Consider the following 22623-nt stretch of genomic DNA (forward strand, 5'->3'; position numbering starts at 1 on the left):
TTTAGTGCACTTTTGACCACATTAAAATTTTTTAATGTACCTACTCTTGAAATTTGCTTTCGTTATTAAACTAAATTTTGCTGCATATTTTTAATAAAGTATGAATTAATCTCTTAATTTTATTCCGACAAATTAAAAATATATAACAATTTTTTATTTTCTCCTTATTAGACGTATTAAGAATAAATTATGCATTCTATCAATTAACAGAGACATTTTTTGAAATTTAAAATAAATTTTTAATAATCAACTATGGCTTAATAATAATCAAGCTATAAGTAGACGGTTTTTATAGAAATTAAATTTTAAAGATAAAAAAAGTAAAAAAAAAAGATTATTTATTCAATTTGAAATTCATAAAAAGTAATGATCTGTTATTTTCCCTTCATCGACTCAAAGTCAAAATTAACTTGAAATTGATTCAAAATTAATTCCAAATATCGCTATGAATAACATCACATCTAATTCTTTTTATCAATTCTGAAGCATTATATAAACACGTTTTATTCTAGATATAAAACGGAGCTATCTCCAAAGACGAATTAACGTATTGTACGACTAATACTCCCATACTTGAGTCCTAACTTCCACTCGATACCGGGAAATACTCACTGCAAATGCAGCGATATTTTATCCCTCTATATCACCGAATATTTTGGGCTTGTCTGTGCGATCGAGGTCGAGTGCTCTTTCCTTCGAGTGCTCTGCTCTCGAAGATACGTTTATTCGATACCGATTCCGAGAAATTTCAGGAAAATGCCGATATTTAAGCGGAAATCAACGAGCTCTGACGAGAAGGAGAGAGAGAGAAGAATAAAAAAAAAAGTTACCATTACCAATGCATGATATCTATCATATAATGCATCAATCTTTCACAAAGCACAATTTAAATAAATTCTATTTTTTAAACATTGTTGTTTTTAAACATCCATAAAGTATCAATTAACGTATAGCCAATTAACGTTATACGTATTTCATAAGAATTAATCCCTACAATGATATAATAAGTCAGTTGACTCAATATATAGCTTTTCATACTACTGCAGGTTTTGATACGAATACCGTATTCAATAGATGCTTTTATTTACGTATTTGCTCGTCTGTGGTACATGTACTGCATTTGATGTATATGAAATTATCTCCGAAATTGTAATATGAACTGATACCAAATGTATGAAATGCAGAGTTACTATGTAGAAGATCAGATAAATCTAATTTGATCAAAATTGAGATATAAACGTTTTCAATTGCATGTTACTGGAAATATTCGTATTTTCTCTCTATTATTGCAAAATGTTTATTCATGTTTGTACACTATTCAAAGGAAGTGCAAATTTTCAAATAAACATGCGGCGTAAACTATGGGATATCCATGAAAGATATATATATATATATATATATATATATATATATATATATATATATATTTATTAATACTCGTGACATTTTATTATAAACAATTATAGATTCAACTATATATAGAACACTTCTACGATGCAGCAAAATTAATTAAACTTTGCCATTTTACTTTGTTTCAAGCGGAAACAAATTATCAAAAATATAGACATAAATGGTCCATAAATACGGATATATAAACTATGAAAGACTAAAATAATAGGCGCAATATGAAGTAAAATTACCCTAAATATAAATAATAATTAACACATTTTTTCGTTAGTAATTCATGATTTGTGATTAAGTGATCGTGAATAAAAGAAAATTAAATAAAATCTTGATATTCCAGAAATATCAGCGTTTTATTTTTATTTACAATTTGAATTTATTGTTATTTTTTATGTTTCATTATTTTTTTATTATTTAACAATAAACTTGAAAATTTAATTATATTATACTTTATAATGAAATTAATATCGTGATGTTCGAAATTGTATTTTTCCAAAAAATATTAAAATTTGTACAGAATACTAGGTAAAATGCTGAGCGCTTTGCCTAAATTATTCTGTCATTCTTTTATCATTTTTGTTTTCAAGCATATTTTAATTATAAAATATTTTCTATAATTATAAAATATTTTCTTTTAACTTTTTCATCTCTGTATACAAGAGTTTACATTTTTTTTTATAAATTCCAAGCAATTCGTGACCTTGTATAATTGTTACTATTCTCAATAAAATACCAAAATGTGGCAGTAAATAATCAAATGTGTCAAACCAGTTAATGATACGTCGATAGTGATAAGCTCTATTGTACGTATGGAGCTTTGTGCATGCGCATTCTTGTATGCACAATGGATCGCCAGACATTACATAGTCCAGAGTTAAACATTGCGCTAATCTGTCCTATCCCATCCATTTCAAGGCAATGGATTTGCGAGATGCGATGTCCGTCCGTATTGTTCGCAAATCTATTATCTCAAATTAAAATAAAAAATTCAACGTATAATACACGAATACGATACGCAGCTAAAGTTATAATTACGTTGCAATTACGATCTAGAAAATATAAAATCCAAATTATTCCACCGTCCAGAGTAATTAAAAAAAAATATATATTCATAAAGATAATTATTACGCGCCTCAATTTCTCCGTCCGTCTCTCAAATAAATATTTTTCTAGATGTAAACTTCAATAAGAAGTTATGAATAAAAGTCTTTTACTCTAATTCTTATCAAAATTTCATCAAACAAAAATAAGTGATTATTTTAGCAAGTAATAAAAAAATAAGTACTAAATTTTACTTTGTTAGTTGCTTCACCGCGCCGCGTCTCTCAGGTTTCTTTCTCCTTACAGGTTGCTTCCTTGCGCCCACATGTCACTCACGAAAACACGATTAATTACGATCGCGTGCGCGTTAATCACCAAAATGTGACAATCGCATGGCACTTTGAGCGGCACTTCTGACGTTAATCGTACGCGACGCGCGGAATCTCGCGAAATACATGAAATATTATTAATGAACAAATCACGCCTTGCTGTTACTTGAGCTATTCGATCTAGCGCATTGCTACGCGTTTGCAGCAAATGAAATAATGATATTCGAAATAATAACGGATAAATTACATTTAAATTGAAAAATATCAAGTGCAACGCGAGAAGTATTTGAATTCTCAAACTAGTTAAAGAAGTTGACATTTTCTGTTAAATGTCCTGAAAGAATTTGCAATTTCATTCATATCGTGTCTTAATTGTTACGTTTCAATTAAATACTCGTCGCCTCGATAATTTACGAAAGAAGTTTTTCAATCTTCCAGAGCTGATATAAACGTTAACTGCTCAACAAATAGGAACCGCATTTTCCGCTGGTTACGATCGCATCCTGAGCGTTAATGCGACGGCACACAGCCCGCGCCGGATCCTACGCATACAGATCTCGCCGCGCGAACGGTAACAAAGCGACTTTACGTAAACAACAGCATGGCTCTATGCTACTAAAAACAAGCGTCGAAACTGCGAGTTTACCAATTTGCCGTAACTACGAGATATTTAACGCGTACTGCAAATGTATATCGAAGTGCTGCGTACGCTTGTCTCAAGCCAATTAATTTTATAAACTGATATCACGATTGTCTATTGAATCTCTCAATTAGATTATTCGCGTACCCTGTGGCGATCCAAAATCGATGGACAGATCATATTTGAATTTGCTGAAAAATTCAATTCGCGACATGAGAGGTACGGCTAAATTCGCGAAATTAGAACATATTCACTTTAATGAACAATCATTTTTCAATATGTTTATGATTCGTCAGTTTGGCATTTACGAGCGACAATAATTCTTTCCATACCTGTTAGAATAGATTTCGCATTGCGCAGTAAACTTTTCATTAATTAAATGTAACTTGTCTACTGCCACAGGTATACATATTAATAGAAAATTTAAATTGCTGTAAATTATTTAGTGTTCTTTTTTAAATTAAATTTCAATATTTAATTAGGTGTTTATGAATAACTTATTTAAACAGAATTGTTAAATTTAATATCTACGTCCTAAAAATAAAACTCCTGTAAAATTCTCATCACTTTTAATTTAATAAAATTAAATACTTACATAAATTAATGTTTTCTATTATTACTTTTTCATTCAAATGTTTATATCAGAAGAATAAAGTAATAAAGTTTAAATACATTTATTTAGGATTTTTTGTAATTATAAATCTGAAAAACAAGATTAAATCATCGCAAAAAAGCGTAATAATTTAATATCTTTCTCGTCTTTATTTATTAAAACTAATCTTAAAGCTTCTAATGGATTTCAGCATTATTTGTGCATTTTTAACAAGCGATATTGTTCCCATCACATCGAAGAATGAAACATCGTTCGCATCGATAATTTCCTGATATTCATTTATTAATGCCACGTGTTTTTGTAGTTTTCAGCAGATGAAGAGGTCGCTTCTGGTGATTACGATGTCAGTTTGTTCGACGGTTCTGGCGACGCTGATTTAAATAAGGTAGACGCCTCTGCCGTAAATTGGGCTTCGCTAAATTGATGCTGTATTGACTACACACGCACTAATTATTCGTTACTATACCACCGCTCAAACACTAACTATAATGTGAAGCTTGAATAATTTACTAACGGGTTTAAAAATTTACGTGCATGGGGAGCACCGTTAAAAAAAAAACTTGTATTAAACGGCAAAGCGTTAATGTATAATATAAATGTAATAATTTATAACAATAACATTTATAATTTACAAATGCTCACAGATTATCTCTCGTGAATATATTTTAAGCTATAAAAAAATTATGAATATATTTCAAGCTTTATTTTTTCTTCGTTCTCTACACTTTTCCTCAAGCACTTTAAGAAAATCAACACAGATTACATTGTGATTAACCAAAAATTAATTTTGTTTTTTAAAGTTTCATAAAGAAGCTATTTCAAAAAGAAAAAAAAAAGGGATAATGTTCTGTATCGTAATTATTTTTTACAGACGTCATGAATTACGGACAGCGTGCATTATTATTCATATTGAATTATTTATACAGAATGATTTATGATCTCATGTTATACGATCATAAATTATGTGTATGTGTGTTAATCTCATTTTAGAATTTGAAGTATCATCTGGTTTTTATTCTATGTATTCTTAGATTAATCAAATTATAACGTATTATAATATTCCTTCTGTGCTTCCTAAATTTAATTAAAATAATCTATATATAATAAACTTACAATAATTCAACATATATATAAATTATTGATATTATTTACTAATATCATTATGGTTCATATCTTTCAAATTCACTAGTCCTTATAATGGCATGAAGTTTTAATGAGAACTTTCTTAAAAGTTGTCGACCATTAAGAGAAAACTCGGGGGGGAGGGGGAGTGGGGGAAAGAGGAAACGAGAAATTAGGTTACGCGGATAATCTCGTAAATACTGGGAGGATAATCTCGAAAATTCTGTTAGGATATCGCATTGGCAACTTTGCTTACCCGAAATGTCCCGCCGCCACTCTATCTTTGCCATCCACTCACAGTCATTACGAAGTTGGACGTGATCCGAATGAAATTTGGGCATACTTCCAAACAATGCGCACATAAATTTATATCTATCAAGCCAAGTTTACCTTTAAAAGAAGCACGCAACATCTGCGACTCCGCGAGCGTCGCAGTAATATCCGGAGCACTACAATAAGCAAACTAGATTCGATTACTTGGCTCATATTCATAGTCATGTGCATCGATTTATGTAATCTGCTACAAGCAGAAGATGAATTTTTAAAAAACTGACTTTCGAGAAGCTGGTTACGATAAAAGCGACTTGGAATTGATCAAACTGATCAATTTTGAAAATAATTTTCGAAAACCAATTTGTTCTTCTTGGCTTTTCGATAATCCATTAGCACCAATCTTGAACTCTGCAAAACTTACGAATGACGCAAATGTAAATTGTACCCACGAACGTACGTTGTACGGGCAAGAAGAAGAAGAACTATTTCTGACACACTCCAGGGAACGAATCAAATGCGCGGGTCAAGCAGGCTAACTTCCTGCAAGCTGCAGCGATGCGTCTAATGTACTATATAGAGAGACGGAGAGGGAGAGAGAGAGAGAGGAAGAAGAGACTCGCTTTTCCCCACCAAATTCAGTAATGAATCGACTACGATCCGCTACATATACGTCGTGTGTACCACCTTTTCAGAAGTTGAGGTAGTTTGTGTCACAGCGACTGGTGATCCGTATCAGACCAATAGCATTTTGATCAACTCGTCTTCGACCCAGTTTCCAAAGCTTTTACCGTTTGCTGAATTCATTAGGTCAACATGATTCACGGTATCATTTCATTCAATGAAAATGAGCAATTTTTTTATTTTTGTAAACACATTGCAAAACTTTTTATAGATACTTTTATCAATCGCTCTTTCTCTCAAAATACGTCGGAACGTGCAATAATAAATCCAAGTATGATCAACGAATAGTTAAATATATTTAATCAGTTTTTAGTGCAAAATGTAAGTATCAAGTGACCATTTGAATGGTTTATGTTAAGCTTGACAATTTAATATATTATAATTTTCAATTTTAATTGACAGAATATCGACTTTATTTCTAAAATGTACTCAATATTTAAAGGTTGGCAATTATTAAAACGTTAACAAATTATTTAATAATATTAAAGATTAGCTATGACGTTATACTATTCTTTCCGTTAAATCGCTCATATCTTTTAAGACATATAGACATTTTAAATATATGTTTAATTTTGAGAATTTTTTGTGCAAATGAAAAGAACGATTTCTAAACATTTAGTTAGATGCAAATTTAAAAATAATTTTTTATCAGACTATTAAAGTAATTTAAAACGTTCAAGCATAATAAGCACAAAGTTTTGACAGTTTAACAATTAACTCGAATATCCTGCATCTTTATTTGATATTCTGATAAAATTATATTTAGATATGCATCCACCTAAGTTTTTAGCAAAATTATTCTGTTCGTAAACAACAATCGTGTGTACACGATTATTATTGATATTCCGGACAAAGAGAAAGTCCGTTAAAAGCGTGTTTAACGTTAAATGTAGTTGAAAGACATTTCTACTTGTTTCACTGCTCAATAAATGAGCGGAAAGCCATGTTCGATATTGTATTGTAGATAATATCTAACGATCAACTCCGTGAGTCGATCCGACGTTTATCGGGTCCGACTGCAAAGTTCGCGAGATACATCGAACAAATAGCGGTAAATGCGTATTCTTATGATAGCAATCCCCCGCATCATTCCGAATCCTTCGCGGGATCTTCCCGCTTGCGCTCTCGTCCGGAAATTCAGTCGAAGTTCAGGCGGCGGCACGGGCTCGCGCACGGGGGAGCTTTTCTTCGCGCGCGGAGAAGAGCGGAATTTATTTCACCCGTAAAATCCCACTCTCGCGGAAAGCCCCGGGAATGTACGGTGGTGGGATGCAAAGACGCGGTCGTGCATGGGAGAGCTGATCAGGGTACGTACCGGGTGAACGATTTCGATAGTAACGCCCGGAGGGTTCGCGCGGTAGCGACATGTCGTCGCGACGCTACTACGTGTTATACCGCGATCGTGCGGCAGGTGTTACGACGCCGATCGTTTCCTTGCTCGTGTTATGCGCGTGTACGTGCGGATGCGTGCATGCCTCCGTATAATTTCACCATCGTGAGCGTAGATGGGGGAAGAGAGACAAAAAATCACGAATTAAACATGAGCATTGCGCGCAGCGGCTGGCTGAAACTTCTCTCTCTCTCTCTCTCTCTCTCTCTCTCTCTCTCTCTCTCTCTCTCTCTGACCGAAACTGAAACCCCGCCTGTATTCCCAGCGCGCACGTTTTCGTCGGTTCGCGATGTAACCCCCGTGTACGTCGAAATACATATAATTATTCAAACTATGCCGACTATGTGTCGTAAATCTCGCGTAGTCGAGCGGATATCGAAATAGCATGTAAGAATTCCGGATTATTATTATTATTATTATTATTATTATTATTATTATTATTATTACGTACGCTACAAATTTTGATGAAATTGAACGAACACAAAGGTGAGATAATAACGATCGATTAACAGCCCCGAGGTATCTTTTTGTACAAATGTTACAATATATAATAACAAAATTCTTCAGTTTTTCATTATAATGTATTATAACATTTATTTACGTGTTATTGTCATTTTATTTTCTAAATTCTCATTATACGAATGCATTGTGCCCGTAAATAACTGCGATGCCCCTAATAACAAATGGAACTAATTTAAATGCGAAATTATAAATCCACCGTACTGTAAAATAAGCGAAACATGCGCAATAAATGCAAGTTGTATGTACGAATAGATGCTGAGGATACTCCTTTTGTTTTATTCGATACCACGCGTTATTGCAATAGCGCGACAGATGTGACAAATGTATTTTTTGTTCGCGCGTGTACGTATTTGTAGTGTTCGAATACGCAACGTAACTAAAAGCGTACGTTAAAAAAATGTTACAAAATCCCTCAATCAAAAAAAATCAGAATCTTTATTGTAACGAGGAATACAACCTGCTACGAGAAATACAATCTCTTTTCCTTTCATGTAATTGTTTAAAAAAATATTCTCGGAAAAAAATAATAGTTTGTAATAAATAATGGTTTAAAAATATTAATATTTGTTTGCGAACTCGCACAATACACGATCGGACACGAGTAATCATCCTCTTTAATCGAGTCTTTGAAAACCGAATTGTATTGCGAGTTGTTATCTAGTTTTTAGAAATAAAATATAACGCATTCTTTCTTGACGCAAAGAAAATAAATATCATGCTTTTCTGCTGTAATATTACATGTATATAAACTTCGTATGTTTATAAATGTTTATATACATATACAGGGTGTTTATTAATGGTTGTACACACCTTTTATCATAAGAGCGCGCCTTAACTACGACTTACCGGCTGCACTTTGTAATTTATGTAATTTATATGGTAAGAAGTGTATACAACCATTAATGAACATCCTGTATATGCAAAAAAACATAGCTGATATAGATAACAAAGTCATGTTTATACGATTAATTAATACGACTAATTTTAAATGTCACATTGTATTTAAATATTATAAATTATTAATCAATATTACTATTTGTTTATACTTTCACACCATTTATATGTTTGAAAGTTAAATTAAAAGCTTATTAGAAAAACGTCATTGTGAAGTCTATAAATGCACCAAAGTTCAGATATAATGAAAACTCACGAAATGATTAAGTCAATCGTAAACGTTTCTCCAGTATTTAATATTTGATATATTATTTCTCTGAGTAAGAAAACATGGATAAAATCAGGAATATGGACAAAAACTCTGGCATATTTGAGCAAATTGAACAAATTTTTAATAACGGAAATAGAAATGATAGTTTTTATAATAATATAAGAACGCGTTCGATCGACGAAAAATCCTAACTGGACGTCGACTCAGCCCGATAAAGCGCCGTCGTTACCGATAATTATCGGAAAACACTTAGGGCTGGTGTCATGTGTGCTAACCATACTGCCTGATTGGCTTGGAACTTCATTAATCACCGTCACTGCTTGATGTATTATTCGCTTTTAACGTACAAGACAGGTCCGGTATCATGTCTGAGGAACTTTACTTGGACATTGCATTGTTCACAACTGGCGCATGCGATCATTTATACTACTGACTAACAATTTGCGGTGGCAATCATGACAGTCGAGATATGATGAAACATAAGAACAATATCGTTACCTCGAGATTATCTCGTTACTTATTAATAACATTAAATTTTGTTACATTATATTCTGCTCTTTTATTGCCTCTCAGCTTTTAGTTCTTACCTTGCAAGTGGCGTATTCCGGGTCGATCCTGTCCTCCGCCATGGCATCTGATCTACAAAAATAAATTTGATTACTGCGTTAACTTCAGCATTTAAATGAACAATTCGCAAATGTTTGCCGTTCCTTCGCGAAACACTAATCGATACTCCTGTGTGTCGCTTCAACATTGTGATTTAATATATACGTGCAATTTGCATTTAAAATAACTAATCAGTAAACGATCGATAACCCGATTGCTGCTTCGCTCTACCCTCGTCGCAACTAAATGCTGTAAATAAAAGTATACGCTGTTTACTCGCTCGACTGCACCGAATCCTGAATCTGAATCCTTTGGCAATCGACAACGGCGACAACGACGCCGATAATCGTCCTATTATGTATCGTTAACGAGATGGCGTAATCCGATCTTATCGACACCGCTTATGATACCTTTTCAGATCAGTCGAGATGTGGACGAAGACAAAAGCGAGGAGAGTAACCCGCCACCATTCATCACGCCCCCGCCTCCGAATCCAGATTGTGAGTAAGACCATCAAGTAGCCATAACGATTTTTTAACCGCTCATAAAATATAACGCTTTATCGTTGAATTACGTTCTAAGAATTCAGAAGACGTGCAATCTATATGACGTCATACATATTGTGTAACTAGGGACGTGGAAGAAATAAGCAATTTGCAAAATATAATACCTTATATCGATGCCTCTTATCTCACAGATTAATCCAATTAAAATTATTTTTCCTTGACATTTTGTAATCAAACGAATATACTATTGTACGTAACTTAATATTTCCATTTTTCATTTTTCATCACATCTGATGTTTATTTATTTACTGTTACAAGAGGTCTGTTTTTTATAACTGAATTAGTATACAGTACATTTAAGATAAAATGAGTATGTGTTTAAAATTTAATGAAAGCAAGAAGAAAAATTCTAGTAAAACGATAAAAAGGAGATCTAATATTTCATTCTTTTTATACTGAGAAATATAACTCAAAATATTTTTGTGATCTAGGTTAATATAAATTAATTAAAACCATTAACTTTGCTTCGATACTTTGATTCTGTCGTCTCTCGTTACACCTGAGGTGCATTTACTTGTCGTTACAAGATTTTTAATCTCTTATATTAAGAGATGTAATCAATTCGATCTTTTTTCTTGCGATTGAATACATTTTTATCATCTTTTGTCACGTACGCGACATTTTTCTAATTTATTGCGAGGATATTTGAACTATCTCAAAATATCAATATGTCATATCAGTATTTTGGGACAGCTTTAGTCTGACAGTTTTCCAATTAATCAATGCACCGAAACATCAATATCTTCTCTCTTCTTCTTTTTTTTTAATCCGACATCCCTAGCTTAGTAAAGATAGGGCAGCGCGTTAAAAATCGTTTATTAATTTCGCTATAGTCGACGCCGATGCGCGACGTCGACTTCAGAGGTATCGCATCGAAGAAACGATGATAAAATATGAAGCAAACTTTTTTAATCTACTTTTCTCGCGCATAAATCACCCTAGCTTGTCAAAACAGAGAGCGACGAAGTTGCGTGGACTTACGGCGGCGCATTCGTTCTTTTTCAGATAAAGGTCCGAAAGGGGAGAAGGGTGACAAAGGGGATAAGGGCGAGAGCGTCAGAGGTCCCCCAGGTCCTCCTGGCCCTCCTGGTCGCGACGAAGTGAGTACTATTACTCAATCAACAAACTTTTTTACAAATTTTTACTAATTTTAAGATGAACGGTCACAAAAAAGATGGTTAATTCTCGTGCTTTCTCTAATAATACTTAAATCAATACCTAAATCGAATAATTAATTACAATGGAATAGAATTGTCATGGATTGAATTATCGGTTGACATGATTACCACAATTAGAGTAACTTATTAAGAAGTTATTCCAATTAATGAAAATGATATGGTTACTTTTATATTTTATCGTTGATACAGTTGTAGTCATCTATTTATTTGTATTTACTGCAAGTGTATTTTCGTTTGCGATAAAACATGGAAGAATCCCAACGAGATACAAAATTGTAATGTGCAGATACAGCATCGTAATTGAAAGATGATACTCTATCTTATTCCGAAATTTATCGAATCTATCTAAAAAAAAAAAAAAATATGCATAAAATTGTTCGTGAACCGACTTGTTAAGTTATACTATTCTACTTAGCTTATAAAGCATTTCTCGTATATATATTGCAGTTTAAAAGTTTTATTAAACGGGGAAAATATCTGTGCTTCCTATAGGGGTGTAGACATCTCGTTATATTAACTGTAGGGATCGCGATCGCGCGTCCACAGATCCGTGCACAGGTACGATATTGAAGGTGGCCTGAATGCACCTGAATCCGGGATCACTCATTTATCTTGTTATTCGCGTGAGTCAATTTAGCATCGACACCGGAGAACCGGCGCGGCGCCTGTCGCATGTAACACTGATTACACGAAAGCCGCTTTCACGGTGCTTACTATCTTCCGCTGTTATTGGTACGCGGTGTACATGCGTATTTTGCAGACACCGCCAGAACTTGATTGTATCGCTTTATTCATTACTACAACAAACAGTTTGCTGATACTTAGTCGTACAACAGTATTGGCACTGATTTATCAAAGCAATATTAAATTACAATGGCGACGTTAAATGCTGTTGTTTGATGTTGTTAAATGTTAATATTTCAAGGATTGGCTAATGAAGATACCACAGGGACCACCTGGTCAGAAGGGAGACCCCGGCACTTGCACCTGCAACGCCACGGCCTTAATGTCTTCCTTTACGATGCCAAAGATGATACAAGGGCCGAAGGGTGAGCCAGGAGTACCCGGACAGGAAGGCAAGCAGGGCCTAATGGGCCTCACGGTAACGATTCTCATTCTCACAATTCTGAGATGTAATAAAAGCGCTAAAAGTGACATGTATATCTACTTATGACAAATTGCATTTAATAAAACATTAAAAGACATCTAACGATGCAGCGAATGTAAAGAAACAAAATTTTATAAATTATTTAAGTTATGGAACTTTCCTTTTAATTACCTGAAAGTAAATTTCTTTATTTTTTTCTTTAAAAAAGAAAATTATTTTTTTTTATTTGTTTAAAACTACATACATCACCTTCAACGCTTTTGTTCGCTAAACGGACAATACCGTTATGTATATTGTTTCATATTTAATTAATGTCACGATTTCAGGGTGCGGCAGGACCGCCAGGGGAAAGAGGACTGCATGGTCCGTCCGGGAGTAAAGGTGACAAGGGTGATATTGGAATAGCAGGGCCAGAAGGTCCTCAAGGTCAGAAAGGCGAACCAGGTCGGGATGGAATACCCGGTGAAAAAGGTGCGCAAGGTCCGCCGGGGCCGCCCGGAAAAGGAGAATTTTCTGGCTATGACGTAAGTAGATTGCCACGCTTGGATATGATCTGTTATACCAAAGCCGAAAGCCAAGTTAAAATATTTTCTCCGGCGCCTTCTCCGCGGCTTGCATTCGCCATTTCTGCTTATCCTCGCGAGATTTTCTTTATATTCGCTATTTTCACGGCGACAAGTTACATAAAACTTCGTTGAGATTCGTATTTACTTTCTACTATTGTTAATACGGCCGCGTTACGATGACGGAAAAGGACGTAACGACAATAGTCGTCCAAGAAACCTCTATTCTCTCTTTATGCTTTATTAAATAAGAAATTGCATTTCTTCATTAAAGCATCTATAAATGATCCAACATTGTACGTACAAGAATTACGTGTGTATGTGTAAACTATTTAAGATATAATTACATTTGGAGCAAGAGTGGATGGCTATTGTCATCACTTAAGAATTAAAAATTTATACATTCTATTATCGTCAAATGAGAGAAGCTGGAAGGAAAAGCGGAATGTTTGCCTAAATGGTTTCTGCTGGATATAGCAGCGACATGAAAACGAAGACCGGACGAATGAAGGGGTAATGTTAACGCAAGAGATATGACATTGAGAAATTTGCTAGAGAAGAACATTTATTGTGTACGCGATTACTGCGAAGTAGCGGAAATTCAAGCGCGCCCGACCGTACGAAGTCATCGCTATAATAAGTAGATAAGTATCTCCATTCAAGAAATTTTCATTATCCTCGTATGAATCTAGCTCAGTCGTATTATTCGCTATTTTCCCGAAACGGACACGCGGCAGCGAGAAACTCGGAGGGAAATGGAGGGCCATATCTTCTCTCGCGGAATCGTCGAGCCATTATCAAAAGTATGCTATTTAAACATCGCATTCGACGCCATCCAACGTATATTAACTCAGCAAATTATCCCATTTCACCATTTTTCTTCTTTGTATTTGCCGATTATCGTTATATGAAGCTCTATTATACTTGAACGAATATTTAATATTTGTCAAATTGAAAGAGCACCCGTGTCTTTTTTTTACTGATCTTTTTAAATAAACTCTTCTCAGACAAATTGGTTCTGGAATTGGTGAAAAGAATTATTCGTGTTATGAATAATTCTGACATGTGAACTATTAAAAAGAAATACAAGCTTTAACATGATTAAATTAACAAGACAAGATTAAATCAAAGTGACACAATGTGACATTATTAAATTTTTACTATTAATATCAAAGACCAAAGTTGGGTTATTAAATCAGGAGGTTACGCTATCGAATAAAAGATATTTATGGCTTTAATCGCACGGAGTTCCCATAGAGAAGGCGAACATCCAATTTATATCTGGTTATTGAGATGGCGAAGTATTATTACTATATCATCCATGCTATCGCGTTTCGAAGTGCATGAAAATGCACGCAAAGGTGTATTCCAGGCCACTGTCGGGCACGTCGTCGCAGTGTACTGCTCCCCTAGTGCAACCGCTTTTACGTGTACCGAAACGACAACTACAGCGATCCTGTCCCCACTCGACAAGAAATTCGTTGAATGGGAATGGAACGCGTATCGTCCCGCGGGGAATAAGAAACTGTGCACGTAATAACGGCCGAACTGTAAGTCCGATTCACAGCCTCCTCCCTTTTCTCGTTCCCCGTGGTGCACCCCTCTCTCCTCCTCTCACTTTCTACCGCTATTTCGTCGGTTTGGCTGGGTCCCTTCTTAAAAACACGGAAAATATCCCGAATCGCGCTGACAGGCCTGCGATATTAAAACGATGTACAGCGTACGGCAAAACATCTACACACGCGCGCTATTAATGGCGATAAAAGTTTTAGTGAGTTTCGCATTTAGGAATGTGGCTTCGGGGAGGTGCTCCATGGATGGAACACGAAAAATTTCTGACCTCTTCCCATTTTCCCGATAAACAAACTCTTTTTCCCGTCCGACCTTGCAACGGAAAAGTACAATTGCAACATTTCTGACTTTCTCTAACGGTAACTACAACGTTTCAAAGAATATAAAAGAAAACTCGACCGATAACGGAAAAGTAAAAAGACTAGCACGGGCTAGAAATGAGAGAAAATAACTTTCCTGTCTTTATTATTATATTCGCTATTACCATATTTGCTATAAGCATACTTAGCAAAACGAAATATAAATATTGCCCGTTAAACAATTACGTTATATTATTATTTTTGTTCATCGCGCGATAATAATATTCACAAGTTCTTCACAGTTTTAATTTTCTTCCTTAAAATTTCCAGTATTTTCTCTTACGTTTGCAATGGCTTGATTATATTTTTCGAATGTTTTCGATTTTTCGAAAACTGCAATAACTCTCTGGGGCAAATATCGATTTTGGCAACGGTCGGATAGCCCCGATATAGAACAGGCTGAATCTACTTAAGATTGATATTCCACGCTGTCAAAGTCAGCGGGGTAGTGGTTCAATTCCTGAAAACCGTTTCTGGCCACGGGAGAGAAAAGAAATCTCCGCGCTGTCGCGGGAACGTAACGATCCTGTCGCATCTCAAACCGTCAATTTACCCCCGGCGATGCGGTCGTTTTTCACCTTGTTCTCTTGTTACGCGATTTTCGCGGTGGAAAACGCAACGACGTCGCGCAGAAATATAGCGGCGAGTGCGGCGTGGCAGAATGGAGGGCATCATCGCCGCGCTATCGGACCGAATCGCTCCGTTTTATCAACGACACAAACCTCGTGACGCGGATGCACCCGCATATCGCTGAAAGATCGACGGTGACGCAATATTTATCCCACCCTCATACCCGGTCGCGAGAATATAAAAAATAAAAGAGAAAAAAAAGAGAAAGAGAGAGTGCAGTGCCACACGTTACAGTTTTCTGTTTTCATGCCGGTGGCACGCTTCCAAATGTTACACCGTCGGAAAAAAGGCCGAGCTGACCTAGCCTGGTAATTGTTGAGACGTCGCAGCGGAGGAAAAATCTCGTTACTCTCGTAGCTGAAAGCGCGGAAAACATTGGGGGCTTCCTGCTGCTGCAATCGTACTCGAGATAATAATCCATTGTAGGATTATTATATATTGGAATTTTACATTGTGATAAATGAATCGGATAAATGTCATTAATGTAATATTATAATTCTTTGAATTAAATTCTATCGCTTATTGCTTATTGTGAGCGTCAACCTGATCAACTTGATAACGTGTGACAATTTTGAATTTTATTAATCTTTATTAATTTAAAAAAAAATGAGACATGATATGTAGACAGGTCACGATGCTTTTAAAGAACAATTTTACACTTGATTCCGATCTAAATAAATTCCAGAGAGAGAGATATTTTTATTTTAAAAATTCTAAATTTAACTTCCTTTATTACACACTGAGAGAAAAAATTTTGTTAATTCAACAAATATTGTAAATATACTGACAACAAATGTTATTTTGTTGTTACTACATGTACAAATATTTGTTACAGGTACTGATATTTTTCAAATTAACAAAATCACATATATAATTTTTTCTATCAGTGCAATTGCTTTATTATAAAGAATTGAACGCGTTGCAGAGAAAAATAGAGCGAATGATTGCAAATTAGATGATCCATCATATGAGCAATATATTCTTGCATTATGCGATAATATCGATGATTCAAGTATAAAAGAGACGTACGTCCAAGGGAGTAACCACTTTGTGTAATCGTGGGATAGTGTCCTTGAAATCATAAAATCTTGACGAAATCCTCATGTAATCATTTTGCAATCAAATGTAATCATGAAATCAGAAATTATAATGGAAACATGAAATCACCAGAAATCACAATGAAATCCTATGCAATCAGCAGAAATCATTTTAGATTTTTGTGTAATCAATGGAAATCATACGCAATTACCATGAAAATTACTATGAAATCAGTGCGAGCTTTTAGCTCTTGTAGTCAATTTTTGTTGTTTCTAAAAAAAGGTCATCAAAAATTTTTATGACGGTTTTTTTCAGAAAATATTTTCACCAACTGTTATGAACTCCAATAAAATCTTAAAGTTAGCAATCGAGTGCATATCTATTTTCTGTATGGTTATGCCTCAATTTAATTTTATTCGAGAGAAGTTAACAATCAGTAATAATGGTTCTAATCAAATAAAATCATTTTTAATCACAACAAATTTGATAATTAATATGCAATCACGAAAGATCATTATATAATCAGATGAAATCATTTGCAATCAGATGAAATCACTATGAAATCATGAAATCATTATGAAATCCTTACGAAATCCTCGTGTAATCATTTTGCAATTAGATGTAATCATAAAATCAGATGAAATCATCAAAAATCATATGAAATCATGTAATCCTGGGACAACATTTTAACTAGTGGTTACCCCCTTGCGTACGTCTCTACAACATAAAAAAATAGTAAATTTGGAGATTCGCTTAGGTGCCGAGGAGAGTCACGGGGTGCAGCACAACGACCTATATCGCCGAATATACATATCGTCGAATGTAGGATGATCTGAGACAATAGGATTTTGCCAAGGAATAGCACTAATAACTAATGCCTTTCAGCGTCGGCTGCACGTCATTGAGATTATTAAGAAACGCATAGTGTTCAACGCATGTTGTAATATTTGCAATTGTTAATGCCAAAGCACTGCACACTCGTATTTAATCTTCTTTCACGGCTCTCGTGGCAAATAATTTACTCTATCTCTCATCAAATATGGCTTGTATTTCGTTTAACGAAAATTGAAAAGGAAAGAAAAGAAAATCTAAATAACAATTTCAATTTCTAATCCGTGTCTTTTAATTATAAATTCTTGTGATACGCTATCAACTTTTGTTCAATGAAATAGTCATCGCGTTTAAAAGATATATTTAGAAAAAGCTTGATATTAGATATCATTATATTAAATTATTTCAAAGTAGAAATTCAAGTTTTTCCTAGTGGTTACTGAAAATATATTAGATATTAGATTTATCTCTATAAATGTGACAGTCTTGTAAGTTGTAATAATTTTAATCATATATAATAATTATAAAATATTTTAGTTCCAATCAATAGTTTTTGCAATATTCATGGCACACGTAACGCATTTAGGATCGCTTTGGTGTAACTCAATATCCGCAATATAAAGCAATAAGCTATCTACCGATCGATTCGGTCTACAAATAACTCAATAATCACTGTTCGCGGAGGTGTAGAATTGAAATGAAATGATTTAGAATACAAATACATATCGGAACAAGGTCTAAATACCGTTTGGTAGCATCAGAGACCAAGCTTGTCGTCGGGACAGTTCATGCAAAGACAGATACCCGCGCGTACATGCATACAGTAACGGTTATCTTACGTGACCTCGCACCGGTCCTTCCTCGGATGTGCGAGAGCCCGATTTCCCTCGGGAATACAGAAACCAATTTCTAGGCTGCCTACTGCATGTGCCGGCTAGGTGCACGCCAGGTAGGAAGGAAGGAAGAGGAAGGCTTGGAGATGTGCGGGTGTTGCGTTCCGGAACGTCGTTGAAGACGGGCCAATAATACTCGATTCAGATGTTCGCGCGTATCGATGTGTGCATGTGTGCGGGTGCCGATCGGTTTGGCAGATGTTTCCCAGCGAGAGCGATCGCGCGGACTGGAATTTGAATGAACAGAACCGAGTAGAAGAGAAAATTCGGAAATTGTATTAAGGCCATGCCACGATGTATTACCGCCAGAGAACTGCTTTAAAGTAGAAGCGGATTTATAGCTACGTGCTGTATATACGCAGTACGGAGTAGAATTCAGTGCGAATAAAGTGCCATTGAATTCCAATAAAAAGATACATACGGGATGAACTGCCTAATTTTACGGCTTGAAGAGAAAGAGAGAGAGAGAGAGAGAGATTTGGATGAATTTCACTGTGAACAAAACTCGCTAATTGTATATATATGCAAATAAATGAGCATTATGTGCATATACAATATCAATGTGAAATATTAATGAATCGCGAAACATGTTAATTGAATCCGATAGTGTTGTTATTATGCAAGCTAGTACGCTTGCAACCAACAAAACCGTATGTTACAAAATAAAATAGACACGCAAGTTTTTCTCATAATTTTGTGCAACGAAAGACGATATGTAATCAAATAGAGAATATTGCTGATATAGAAAACGGAGAAGAAGCCGTATACATATATATATATATCGTTGCTCTATCAATAGTCGAAGAAGTCTAAAAGTTTCAAACCGTTCGTGAGAAGCTCTGAATGGATATGACGAGCTACGAAACGAACGGTGGCATTGATATATAGATATACAGAAATCGCGGCGACATGATTTATAGCGAAATGCCGGTACTAATGCGAAAAAGAGAATAATCGCCTCAGGATGCGAGAGATAGGAAGAAAATATAAAAAAAAAGGAACTCAAAAGTATTTTCTGTGCCAACATATTTCGTTCGATTTAAAGAGCTACGTACTGAATATCTGGAATTACCAAATGATAATTAATCTCTTTTCTTGCATAAAAGCATTTTAATCGTCAGAAAACATGACGTACCTCCTGCGATGCAGCATATTCATTTTTAATTTTTGCCTTGATTAAATATATAAATTAATTTCTAAATAAATAACGTAACTTTCAAGGAAATCTCATAAAATGTAAAATTCTAATTTTAATGAAACTTTGTATAAGTTGCTAAAATAGAGGAATTTAGAAAATATTAGTTGGAAAAATTGGTTTAAAGAATAAAATCAATTCTTTTAAAAAGAGATTTTTACTTTTTTCCAAATTAAAAAAATATTTTTGAAAATAATTATTTTTCTTTTTAAATAACGACGTGAGTAGAGATCATTTTATTTAAAAACTTTTGTATAATATACTTTTTTAATATCTTGAATAATTTTTAAATATCACAAGAAAAACTAAAAAACACTTTCTTTGAAAAGGAAAATGATTTTATCCCTTAAAATCGTGTCCGCCTTAATTAATATTTTCTAAAATCACCTATTTACGTAATTTATATGTATACAGTTTTATTAAAATTAAAACTTGAAATTTCGCAAAGTTTCCTTGTTACTTAAAAAAAAACACGATAGTTAAAATATAGTATATTTATCACTTAAAAATAATTATTTTTTTTATAACATATACACACTCTTTATATTTTTTGTAAAATTAAAACACTTTAAGCAAATAAAAGAAAATCCTTTTCCGTTATCTTCCGTGTGCCTGAAACTTATTACTCGTCTTTGAAAGAATCCAAATTACTTAGCAAGAAAAGGAACTCGCGTATGTAAGATTGAAATTCACACTTACAATAATTCTATCGCGCGGTTCGATTTATACTAAAGCAATTGCGAATCAACGCGGCATCAACAATTGTTCGCGCAACAATTGTTCACTACTAATCAATGGCGATGCAAACGTATAGACGATAGTGTCAGGCTGGCCCGCAAGGCTTTCAGTCTCGCAACGTTATTCCAACGATCTAACGGGGAAATTTCGATTATTATGCGCATGCAGCCCAGTTGGAAACCTCGAAATATTTACAGAGTGAGTACGGACCGGAGCATTCTGATTGCGTCGTAAATACCTCCTCCAATACTTGGAATTCCTTTTCCAAATTACAAAATCCCAATAAACAGTTCTTATGTGCAACTTTACCAATTACATATAAAATAATTTTCTAAATACTTGTCTATCTAGCCGGAAGGTATCACAATGAGACCAGGACTTCCAGGACAAAAGGGTGAGCCAGGCATTTCAGGGAATCCTGGTCCTAAAGGCGAGTCTGGAATACCCGGATCTAAAGGTATCAAAGGGGAACCTGGCTACAAAGGTGTCAAGGGTGATCATGGGAAAGATGGTCCTAGAGGAATTCAGGGCTTTAAGGGTGAACCTGGCGCACCCGGTGCACCAGGGTTGCCTGGCGCACCAGGTGAAAACGGGCGACCGGCCGAAAAAGGCGACAAGGGCGATACGGGACCTGAAGGAAAACTGGGTCCTCCAGGGCCACCCGGTCCACCCGGTATGGGAGGTTCCGGTAGCATAAACGTGGGAGATCTAGGTAAGTAGATATAATAATTTTTCTCTTTAAACATAAAGCAATAACAAATTTAGTGCAATATTCATTTATTCATTTATCTGGTTATTGTTTTTTTAGCAACGTTATTTTTTTATGTTTTATAACAAGTAAAAAATTACTCGAAATTTTGTTTACATACCATTTTAACTGTTCTATTAATCTTTATCGTAATTACGACAAAATCAATTTGACATTAATATACATCATTATATAAAATTAAGTAGATAATACTATAATTATTTCACAAAAACGTTAGAAATTCCATTTATTATTTACGTTTGCATTATTCTTTTAATACTTATTTTTCAATCAACACAAAATTAAGATGTGTTTAATTTTTTAAAGATTTTAAAAAAGTCATTATAAAAAGCTTATAAAAGATTTGTCTAGACTTTTTTAAATATTTTATACAATATCAGAGATAACTTTGCCAATTGAAGACCATGGATTAATAATGATGTTTTCGTACGATGAAGAAATTCAATATCTATTGTGTCAAGATGAAGGACAATAAGACGTAACATTTGAAATGTTATTTAATCAAGGCTTTGGCACAAAAGGTGATAAAGGCGATGGTGGGGCGCGCGGATACAAGGGCGATAAAGGCACGAAAGGCGAAAAGGGCGATAGGGGTGACTCCGGACCAGCTGGTATTCCCGGAATAAACGGTATTCAAGGACCTCAAGGAGATAAAGGCGAACCGGGTAAAGACGGAGTATCAGGATTACCCGGTACACCTGGCACTAAAGGCGAGAGAGGTGAGAGAGGTCCTCCTGGAGCCACTACCGTCGCCAATTCCGGAGACTATATCACCATCAAAGGTGAGAAAGGCGCCGAAGGAAAACGGGGTAGAAGAGGACGACCTGGACCGCCTGGTCCTGTGGGTCCTCCCGGGAAACCAGGAACTACGGGAGAGATCGGTCTACCAGGATGGATGGTACGTACTTGGAATCGTTACCTCACTTTACGTTATAATAATATTAATGAAATAATCAACTAAATTAATAGATACAAATAGAATAATAATAATGTAAAATAATGCTGAATAATATATAATAATGAAATAATACAAATTAAAATAATAATAATAATAATGATATAGTAATATTATTATTTACTATTATCTGTGCAGTACAATTAGTACAGTATATACGTTAACATTCGATATTAACGACAACAACAATCGTTAGCACAATATTCTATTCGTTGTCTTGAAATATTTTATTTTTTAACAAAGCTATTTTGATCTTTTTTTACAACGCCAACCGAAGAACACGATGAAGGTGAGCTTTTAATCAAAGCACGTAAAACACGTTTTCTGCACCGTACTAAATGCAACATTTTTCCTGAAGTAGATAATTGCGAACGTTTTTCATGTATTTTTTTGTAAGATTAAAAGCGAGTTTAGTCGTCGCAATTCCACAAAAAAAAAATAC

General features: G+C 34.7%; 1 protein-coding gene and 1 long non-coding RNA gene across 10 annotated transcripts in view; one reads left to right on the top strand and one right to left on the bottom strand.

Moving 5' to 3' along the window:
• The window catches only part of LOC105196855 (collagen alpha-2(IX) chain), a 229835-nt gene that overhangs the window by 199158 nt on the left and 8054 nt on the right, over positions 1 to 22623 (top strand). For 3 of the 7 annotated variants that reach the window (XM_039450966.1, XM_026135007.2, XM_026135006.2), the window contains exons 6-14: positions 4332 to 4412; positions 10205 to 10286; positions 11358 to 11452; positions 12456 to 12632; positions 12965 to 13162; positions 20626 to 20655; positions 20809 to 21169; positions 21733 to 22124; positions 22459 to 22470. In XM_039450966.1, the coding sequence (XP_039306900.1) occupies positions 4332 to 4412; positions 10205 to 10286; positions 11358 to 11452; positions 12456 to 12632; positions 12965 to 13162; positions 20626 to 20655; positions 20809 to 21169; positions 21733 to 22124; positions 22459 to 22470 (1428 nt within the window). The remainder of the gene's footprint in view (positions 1 to 4331; positions 4413 to 10204; positions 10287 to 11357; positions 11453 to 12455; positions 12633 to 12964; positions 13163 to 20625; positions 20656 to 20808; positions 21170 to 21732; positions 22125 to 22458; positions 22471 to 22623) is intronic. The other 4 variants (XM_026135008.2, XM_026135009.2, XM_039450965.1 and 1 more) reach the window with 3 other exon arrangements.
• LOC113003830 overlaps positions 1 to 22623 on the bottom strand; it is a 222774-nt gene that overhangs the window by 189699 nt on the left and 10452 nt on the right. For all 3 annotated transcript variants that reach the window (XR_005575073.1, XR_005575075.1, XR_005575074.1), the window contains exon 4: positions 9768 to 9819. This is a non-coding gene — a long non-coding RNA (uncharacterized LOC113003830). The remainder of the gene's footprint in view (positions 1 to 9767; positions 9820 to 22623) is intronic.

The sequence above is a fragment of the Solenopsis invicta genome, chromosome 6 (genome assembly GCF_016802725.1).
Source record: "Solenopsis invicta isolate M01_SB chromosome 6, UNIL_Sinv_3.0, whole genome shotgun sequence".
Lineage (NCBI taxonomy): Eukaryota > Metazoa > Arthropoda > Insecta > Hymenoptera > Formicidae > Solenopsis > Solenopsis invicta.